The following is an 8924-nucleotide window of genomic DNA, read 5'->3' on the forward strand; positions in this document are numbered from 1 at the left end:
AACATTTGATACTGTATTCGACGCGCAGATCGCAGTGGAATTCTACTATCGATAATTAAAGTCATTGACCTGATTTTATCATCTTTAAAATAGTTAAATGGCTTGTTAAAAATATTTAAATTCCTATTCTAATTACTTTTATGTAGTTTTTTAGGTCTGACAAAGTTTTCGTTAATTTTAAGCTCGAGTATCGCCTCGTTCACTTTAGTTAACGAACAAGAAAAGTTGAACATTAACAATAAAGTGGGATTATATCAAGAAATGGTTCACAACTCGTCGTTCATCTTGGGTATTGAATTAGAGTCGAATAGAACTTTGTTGGTGTTACTCGTTAGGAATGCAATTTTTTTCGTTTCATCTCCGCTGGGATCAGCATCTACCAAAGATATGCTGGATCTTGTTTCTCTGAAATACAAAGTTTAATCAATCGCTACCGTTCAGATAACCTACTCGATGCCAGACAAACAAAAAAATATTGTAAGAGTACCACTATTACATAATATTATAAGACATTCCGGTTCAAACCAGTTTCTGGGCTGTGGAACCGTTCTTATCCCAATTACATTTGTTGGCTTTATTATTTTACCTTTAAATACCAAGATAAACATAAAAGAGTTGTTATTGTAATTACTTTTTATCGACGTCGTTTAATTCTGCTGATACAGTGAGCTCTCTGGATTTAGAGAAATCGCATTCTAGGACAAAAGCAGCGTCCCCCGGTGTAATTAGTTCGTCGTCGTGTTGGAGGATTAGAATATTTTTATATTTGTCACCAATCTGAAATAATAAATAATTTCAAGTGTTCTTATACTGCTTTTCGTTATCTTGTAGATATTCTTCAGCAATTGTCAGTGATTTTATGGACTATTCACATTTTCCGTTCCGCACTGGTCGAAGGGGATATTTAATGTGAAACTTTTGCCACGAACAGGATCCAAGAAACATGGAAGTTGCCTGGAGTAGAAGCTACCTCGTGTATAGATCACGCCTGAAAAATCTTCAGGCATTTGAAGATTCACCACCATTTCTGTTGCCTCGCAATATAGGGCGACCTTATCGTATCCCACTGTGGATGCCCCAATTTGCATATCCGTGGACAAATCTTGCTCCCAAATTTCCACTAAGACACGACTCTTTTTATTTATTTCGAATAATATTCTTTTTGTAACTAATTAGAATTTTTTCTGTTACCAGCCCATTGTTCGTCTAACATGCAAATGAGAAGGAATACAACGTGTACCAGCGCTCGCATGATTCAAAACTCCGCCAGACGAACGTCCGTGAACTGAGAAAAAGTTCAAGTTCATTTATCAGAAAGCAATTCCTCTTATTGCCTGTTCCTGACTGACTCCCACCTTTGCATCACATTCTTCGATACTTTCTCCACGACACGTAGGCATCTTTTGTTCAAACCGATAAACCAAATCCACTTATGCATTTAAATCGCTGTTATTAATACGAATATTAGGGAAGAGATTAGATTAAATTTTATTAAATCATGGCGATAAAAGTAACAAATTCCTCTTTCCCCTAGGAAGATCACGAATTTATTCTGTATACCAATACGAGGGATCAAGCCTGGTTACCAACGTTTGGAGCCGTCCAAGTCATCGCGGTCATCAGTCTCCAAGCTCGGAAAAGCTACCGACAAACAGATAAAAACTACTGTACTTATTTTTTCGTTGCATTATCCGCGTTACTCAATCCATGCAGTGGAAGTTTTTACAAATCTCGCTTCTTTCCATTGATCTCGTAATCTGTCTATTTTTATGTTCGTCAACGCACTTATCAACCAGTTTACGGTTCTCAAGATGTACATTAAACTAGTATCCGTCTGATGTCGCGAAGACGACGACTCTGAAATCAAGTCTTGTCCAATTACCACTCTCTCCCAATTCATTTTAATGAACTTATCCTTGGCCATGAATTTGGAAGGACTAACAAATTATGTAACATCTGTACATGGTGAGAAGTTGAACGAAAATGCTGTCCTAAGAAAATATGGTCACAGTGTGTACAATGGTAGCATTCATTCGTCCATTTATTTGATTCTCGAGAATTTTGTTAGGAATCTATACCGTACTGTGATTTCTCCATTACGTAATTATTTTACAGTACGATATAATATGGTCTCTTCAATTACGTGTAACGATTCTTATAATAAAAGGGTTAGGGTATGGAGTTCATCGGGTACACCACTGTTTCCAGCGAGCGCTTATAAAATTGTGTGTTCGATCTGTATATAGCCACTGTCAGTGAGTAGACCATATCATTCCTTGCGTAAAGTCGTCGCTGATACGAGTAAATTTTATAGAACAGTGCTTCCACCGTGTATAATTTCATAAATTTAACAAATATGGCAACTACACGAATTGGTCAAATTTTGTTCAGTAAAGGCCTGCAGATTGGCCGTAGGCCACAATATTTTGCATCTGATGTCAAATATTATTGTTGTGAGTATAATTCTTGAACAAAATTAACGATGGCAAAATTAGTATTCGATTGTGTGATATCTTCATTTTTTAAATTTATATTGTGTATGATATATTGGTGATAGTGTTATTATTAGATATAAATATCACTCGAATATAAGATTTAGTCGAGGCAAAACTTAGACGAATTTTTTGACCTTAACAGTATTTTATTGTACCTTATCAAACGTGTCATGACAATGCATGACGAATACTGAAATTTTTCATGTTGTGCTGTACTCGTTAAAAGCCAATTCTAATTTATTCCAAAATATTACGTAACTTATACGATCGATAAAGGTTATCAATTAGTTACGATCTACTTTAAATATGAAAACATCTCAAATCGTGCAGTCGCCATCTTCCATGTTATTTTCTTGAAGCCCTGTAAACAAAGAGTTCCATCTTACAGGTCAGGTTAAAAATTATGAATTCATCAAGGTGGAAACAACTGGCGAAAAGAAGAACGTGGGTTTAATCACATTGTCAAGACCAAAAGCGTTGAACGCTCTTTGCAATGAACTAATGAGAGAATTAAGCGAAGCTTTGATGGTAATGGACAGAAATGAAAATATCGGTGCCATAGTCGTTACAGGCAGTGAAAAAGCATTTGCAGCCGGTAAAATAAACCTTGTACCACAGTTGTTTACATAGTTATACTTATCGTCATCATATTAATTTCAATTATTGCCAATTAAATGTTTACTGTCCTACTAGGTGCCGATATCAAGCAAATGCAGAATAATACTTATGCACAAACCATTAAAGATAATTTCCTTGCCGACTGGGACAGGCTCTCTCATGTAACGAAACCGGTGATCGCCGCCATAAACGGCTACGCTGTAAGTAAAATAATTTTTTTACCCGCGAGAGATTTTCTTTTATTTGTCATTCATCAGTTGCTCATTGATCAACGTATTTTCAGTTAGGCGGGGGATGCGAATTGGCAATGATGTGCGACATCATCTACGCGGGAGACAAAGCGAGATTTGGTCAACCAGAAATTTTGATTGGTACAATCCCCGGCTCAGGTGGCACTCAAAGATTAACCAGAGTTATTGGCAAGAGCAAAGCAATGGAAATGGTACTTACAGGGAACCAGATCACCGCTGAAGAAGCAGAAAAGTGCGGTGGGTTCGACGAGGAAAAGAGGGAAAAGGTCTTATGTGTAAAACGAAAACATTATTGCTTAAAATACTTTTTATCGCAGGCCTGGTCAGTAAGGTGTTCCCAGCAGACAAACTCGTTGCTGAGGCGGTCAAGTTGGGTGAGAAAATTGCCTCCAATTCTCAGCTAATAGTTGCCATGGCAAAGGAATCTGTTAATGCTGGTAATTATTAAAAGATGAAGAAAGATATGTAGGTGTAATGTAATACCTTCCTATCACTTTATTTTTATTTGTAGCTTATGAAACTACATTGACGGAAGGACTCCACTTTGAGAAGAGGATGTTCCATGGTACATTCGCGACGGTAAGAATCAGTTTCTTCTTCTAACGTATCAATTTAACTAGTGAATAATTGAATCGTATAATTGAACATTCAGGCCGACAGAAAGGAAGGGATGACGGCATTTGTCGAGAAGAGACCACCTAAGTTCACTAACCAATAAAAGGGACTTACTGTTGACTAAATTACCCAAGTATAATTAAATACTTATTTTTGTACCAGATTTTATACATTGCATCGAATACTTCTATATTTGTTATCACGAGCAATATTTTTTAATAAATATTCTTCTTCGTTTTTTTTTATTTTTAAGAAAACTGAAGGCGAAGTAACGTTCGTAAAGAACTTTTATTTAATCGCTACATAATACTAACATCATAATCCTTGAGTATGATACATTTACAATTAACGTTTCGTACCAGGTAAATGTTTCTTATTTATAATAATTCTGATGCTCGCGTCGAAGCACGGAGATGCTGCAAACGTAATGAAAGGTATCCAAGAACGATAGGAACAATGAAATTTCGTACCAACATCGTTACATAATAAATATCAAACTTTATAGTAATAATATCTCGCTTGCGTTACTTGGAAATCTTTATAATCATCAATGCTTTCAGATTTCCTCGGAGAATCGAAGACCACTTTGCGGTATAAAAAGATGTTCCCGTTTTCATTGTGCATTTTCAGTCGAAAAAGTAATTGGAAGTTTTTCAATTATTTCTGACTCGATTCTTTCCTATTAATGTACATGTATAGAGTAATCCTAGACGTTTTCAGTAAATATATTTAACGTATCAAATACGCAGAAAAAAACATCAGTATCAAATCGGTACGAATGGTCTGAGAATACATAGTATGTCGATCCTCTTGTAAAACCTGCTTGACTAGCTAACACTAACAATGTACAGGTATAGTGAAAGAGCTGTGCATACTTATTGTTTCCATCTCGTCCTTACTTTAAGAATTACAAAAAAGGAAAAATTATTCAAACTAGCTACCCTTACACTCTAAATATTCTCGCTGTGTTTCTTAATTAAGTAATCATTATTTTAAGTACACACCAAAAGGATCCGTATAACATTATTGGTAGGAAGACCAGGGGGCAAGGTCTCAGAGAAATTTCCATATTATTTGCAATGTTAAAAATCGTTATTTACAAAGCTCAGCCGAAAAGCGTCCTCAGAGAAAATTCCAAAAATATCTTCTACGTGTACACATGATTTTTGATCATAAAAATGTTCATGGTTCTGTATAAAAGTTCATCTCTTTTTATGATATATGAATTGTATTGGTCCTTCGTTCCTGCAAATGAGTGTAGAAAATTTCTCGAGATCTGGGAATAAAAGAATTTGGGAAGTATGCTCACGCGGGACAACTCGGTTTCCTTTCTCGTATATATATCACAGTTGCAAGCTCTGCTCGAATAACTAAGTTGGTATATAGTTACAGAAACGGAAATTAAATCGATTGGTCGTCGACTGAACGTTCAAGCCGGAGATTTACCGCTTGTTGCGGCTTTTCATGGTGAAACGTCTCCAGAAATTACCGCTCTTCTTCGATGGTGTTGCAACTGGCGTGTCATAGGGGTAACTAGACTCGTCGTCTGTGTCTTGCGCATTCAGAGTCTCCCTTGTAGGGGAACCACCGTGTCCAGAGTCTCTATCTCCGTCCCCAGAGTTCTTTTCAAGACCTAGAAACAGATACATTCTCATAATACCATCGCTATAATATTAACGAAATTGGTAGATCATTTATATCCTGATTATTTATGTTTCAGTTTCATATGGAAAATGTACGCGTATAAGAAACTAGATATGAAGTAGTACAACGCTGATGAATGTTCAATGATAACATAAAGTGGACTGCAGCAGAAAAGCTTGGCACGTTTGAAAAATTAAGCTCAGGAAAGTCTTACTACCTCCAGCGCGCAGCATGTCCAGGAAAGTGTTTTCCGCGTTGCCACGCGTGCGTCCCTGTTTCTGTGACGGTGTCCCAAAACTCAGACTCTGAATATTGATTTCCGCCTTGAGCTGTTCCGGTGGTATGTCGTCCACTCGGAACTCGTTCGGGTCCTCGACGAACGCTTGCTGCAGATCACGCATAATCTTCTTACGAATGGTCTTCTTCATGGACAGGTGTCTCTCTAGATGCTTCACGTCGCTTTCTGTTAATGTTTTACTGTTATCGCGACGACGTGACTTTTTCTTCTTGCTGTTCTTAGGGCTCTCCTCCTCGCCCGAAGTCGAGCCGACAGACACAGCGCTATCGTGCCCTGGTGCCTTCTCCTCGGCTTGGAGACGCGTGTTCTCCCATTTATTGCCGAATCCAAAGATGTCTCGAAGATGAGGAATATTCCTATCGGCTGTCTGCTGCCTTGCCATTGTATTTACGGTCCAGAATCAGCAGATGATGTAGCACCTCTATTGTTATTTGCCTAAAAAAAGGATTTTCGGTATTAGGAAGGATGTAAATAATTCATTGGTTATTACAATTAGTATGTAATATAACATTTCGCAATAGTGAGGAAATAGGGACATTTAAATTCCGCGCGACCATGTTCAAAATTTGTATTTGATTTCAGCAGTAATGGGATCTACCGCGTGTTGGCCATTAACAGAAAGACATTCCTCTGTAATTTATTAGCGAAAAAAGCAGCAAAAATGCCATCATTTTTTTTCAAGATAGCAGTTTGAGTTTTTATCACTATTTACTAATCTACGTGAACGTTGAAAAGTACTTTATAATAGCCAAGAGAGGTCGCATATTTAAATCAGATGGTCCTCCCTACGTTAGCCACTCGCAGTGCAGGGTGTAAACCGGAATTACGCGCAAAACCATGAAATGTTTTGCACATTAGAACCCGTTGCCGGTAATAATTGAACGCGTGGCGCGAGCGGTTTCCCGGGCGTCGTTAAATTGCCCTAACGAAGCTTAAATGCACAACGTATTCCCGTTATCGCAGATACAGATGGCGTGTAATACACTGTACGTGTGCACATTTACCTTTCCTACCGAGTAAGAACCTCTGACCATTTCAAAAGTCTACACTAAGTTGATCGTTCTCCCATCTGCCTCTCCTACCAAGAATTAAGAAACGGACATTGGATAGCTCTTTTAAAAACCAATTAATAACTCATCACATTCCAAACTGACTGTTGCTTATCGTTGCAGGAACAGCAGAATCGGAACAAAGGATCCTATCTATCCAAGGGATTGCTGTACCATGACAAAATTCCCCGACGAGTACACGAGCCTTGCTATTCGAGAACATCGGTCATTTGAATGCAAAGGAGATGGGTAACAAAGCACGTGAAACCAGATTACGGTTCTAGTAGAGCGAAGATCTAGGAACCGAGGTGGAGCGAGCAACCGTTATTGGAGCATTAATAAAAAGCCGGCGGGTTATTGTTCGCCTATGAAAAAAAAGAAAAAAATAGCGTCGGCAGTTACGCGATTCAGCGTGGGCCCGCGCGGTCCGATCTTAGGATCGATAACGCGAAATCTCGCCCACGTTTCCCTCGGCGCACTTTCCATTTGCGCCGTGAGAAATCGCTTTATTTATACCCAGAAAGGTTTTTTGTTTTCAGTCGCCAGCCACGAAGGGCCAGGGTGCATTCTGACGCACAAGCGTGGACGTTTCGTTGCCTTTTACCATTCGTGCAATCCTGTCGATAAGCACGAAACCAACTTCATCCGACTAATCGGTTACGAACGCACAAGTGGTACTAATTTCATGTTCGTGAAAGTAATTATTGGCGACTTTTACGAATGATCTGGCAGAGTAAGTATCGAGAGTCGTTTCGCAATAGTCGAGAAATCAGAATTATACTGTTTCCAAGATTGTATGGGATGTTGAACAGCGACCGATTTGAGAATACGAGTCGTGCGATTACGGAAGAGTTATTCGCACGGGCTTTAAGTATTCATGGTGTGTACACGCACGTGGTTCCCCGGGATACCGGTCCGAGTGTCGTGAACTGTTACGCGGCCCGCAATCAACATTAACACACGCTCCCTATTACGTAGGATGATATTTATCCGAGGCGAAAATGCCTTCGTCCAACAGCGCGCACAAGCGACCATTCAACGTTGAATGTAAAGAGGAACGCCGTAAGTCACCTTCCGTTGATTGAATATTAACATTTCATTCATGGTACGTGTAAAATTGAAAAACAACCGTGGCAAAGGGAACAGCATTTGAATTCGTGGGAATTAATTTCAGATTTTCGTGGAAAGTAACAGTATTCCTGAAGACTTCTACGAGTGTAAAAAGTACAAGCACTATAGAGCAGAAAAGAAAGTTTGTAAAGCTCGGGTAAAAGATTCTCTAATGAAGGCGCAGCTGGCTAGTAGCGGGAGCTGGGTTCGAAAGAGCGATTTTCATAGCTTTTGCAACGGACCAACAATATATCTCAGTCACCTGGTGGTGAGCTGGTTGCCAGGCAGCGAGTTTCGTCCAGGTAAACCGCTCCTCTCGTTTCCTCTTTCGCCCGCTCGTGCCCCGTCGCCGATACAAACGCCATATTACCAGTCTATCGACGTTTGATATCGGTCGACCGGGCCCAGCGGTGCGCAAACTCTCGTGATACGACTGGAACTTGTTTCAGCCGCAGAAACGCCGTTGGAAAATCGTCCAGCCGTTGCTCAATTCATCGGCGCAACACCATTCTTTAACCTATTTTTAGGATATTGCACTTTAAGGCGAATACACTGATTCGTTGAGCACCTTCCATCGACCATGAAAATCTATGAAGAAATTGTAACTCGTCCTGTTGCTACTAAGAAGACCAACTCTGAACGCGATCGAGTTATGCCCATTATTGGGGAGAGTCTCCTCTCGTGAACCAAGTCGAGCGTGTAATGTAACGTGCTAGCGGCTTCTTTGTCGCAAGCCAAAAAGGATGTGACGGCACCAGATGCGGTAACAAAATTTTGTTCGTTTCATTCGAAGAATTAGAAAAGGAAAAGCGTTTTCTGTTGCATAAACCGATAGGATCATCCG

General features: G+C 39.4%; 3 protein-coding genes across 3 annotated transcripts; 1 reads left to right on the forward strand and 2 right to left on the reverse strand.

The window, feature by feature from the left end:
- Nucleotide 1: 1 nt before the first annotated feature.
- On the reverse strand, nucleotides 2–1459 carry LOC143426779 (uncharacterized). Its single transcript, XM_076900414.1, has 5 exons — nucleotides 1356–1459; nucleotides 1192–1285; nucleotides 873–1120; nucleotides 632–777; nucleotides 2–405 (listed from the first exon to the last, which is right to left on the reverse strand). Exons 2-5 carry the CDS (start codon nucleotides 1250–1252, stop codon nucleotides 267–269), a joined length of 594 nt encoding a protein of 197 aa, XP_076756529.1. The 5' UTR covers nucleotides 1253–1285; nucleotides 1356–1459; the 3' UTR covers nucleotides 2–266.
- A 779-nt stretch (nucleotides 1460–2238) lies between these two features.
- On the forward strand, nucleotides 2239–4218 carry Echs1 (Enoyl-CoA hydratase, short chain 1). Its single transcript, XM_076900974.1, has 7 exons — nucleotides 2239–2453; nucleotides 2884–3090; nucleotides 3189–3313; nucleotides 3397–3601; nucleotides 3682–3801; nucleotides 3876–3943; nucleotides 4017–4218. The coding sequence occupies exons 1-7, from the start codon at nucleotides 2357–2359 to the stop codon at nucleotides 4080–4082; spliced, it is 888 nt and encodes a 295-aa protein (XP_076757089.1). The 5' UTR covers nucleotides 2239–2356; the 3' UTR covers nucleotides 4083–4218.
- A 36-nt stretch (nucleotides 4219–4254) lies between these two features.
- On the reverse strand, nucleotides 4255–6303 carry LOC143427085 (uncharacterized). The gene is made up of 2 exons (XM_076900975.1): nucleotides 5841–6303; nucleotides 4255–5612 (listed from the first exon to the last, which is right to left on the reverse strand). Exons 1-2 carry the CDS (start codon nucleotides 6301–6303, stop codon nucleotides 5422–5424), a joined length of 654 nt encoding a protein of 217 aa, XP_076757090.1. The 3' UTR covers nucleotides 4255–5421.
- Between the last annotated feature and the right edge of the window lie 2621 nt (nucleotides 6304–8924).

This window comes from Xylocopa sonorina, chromosome 9 (assembly GCF_050948175.1).
Source record: "Xylocopa sonorina isolate GNS202 chromosome 9, iyXylSono1_principal, whole genome shotgun sequence".
Taxonomy (NCBI): domain Eukaryota; kingdom Metazoa; phylum Arthropoda; class Insecta; order Hymenoptera; family Apidae; genus Xylocopa; species Xylocopa sonorina.

Coding starts and splice junctions, on each gene's coding strand:
- LOC143426779 (XM_076900414.1), bottom strand. CDS start 1,252: ATGCGAGCGCTGGTACACGTTGTATTCCTTCTCATTTGCATGTTAGAC. Junction 1,121..1,191: donor GTTAGACGAACAATGGGCTG/GTAACAGAAAAA, acceptor GTCGTGTCTTAG/TGGAAATTTGGGAGCAAGAT. Junction 406..631: donor TTAAACGACGTCGATAAAAA/GTAATTACAATA, acceptor TTTGTATTTCAG/AGAAACAAGATCCAGCATAT.
- Echs1 (XM_076900974.1), top strand. CDS start 2,357: ATGGCAACTACACGAATTGGTCAAATTTTGTTCAGTAAAGGCCTGCAG. Junction 2,454..2,883: donor TGATGTCAAATATTATTGTT/GTGAGTATAATT, acceptor TCCATCTTACAG/GTCAGGTTAAAAATTATGAA. Junction 3,802..3,875: donor AAAGGAATCTGTTAATGCTG/GTAATTATTAAA, acceptor TTTTATTTGTAG/CTTATGAAACTACATTGACG.
- LOC143427085 (XM_076900975.1), bottom strand. CDS start 6,303: ATGGCAAGGCAGCAGACAGCCGATAGGAATATTCCTCATCTTCGAGAC. Junction 5,613..5,840: donor GGACATGCTGCGCGCTGGAG/GTAGTAAGACTT, acceptor ATCTGTTTCTAG/GTCTTGAAAAGAACTCTGGG.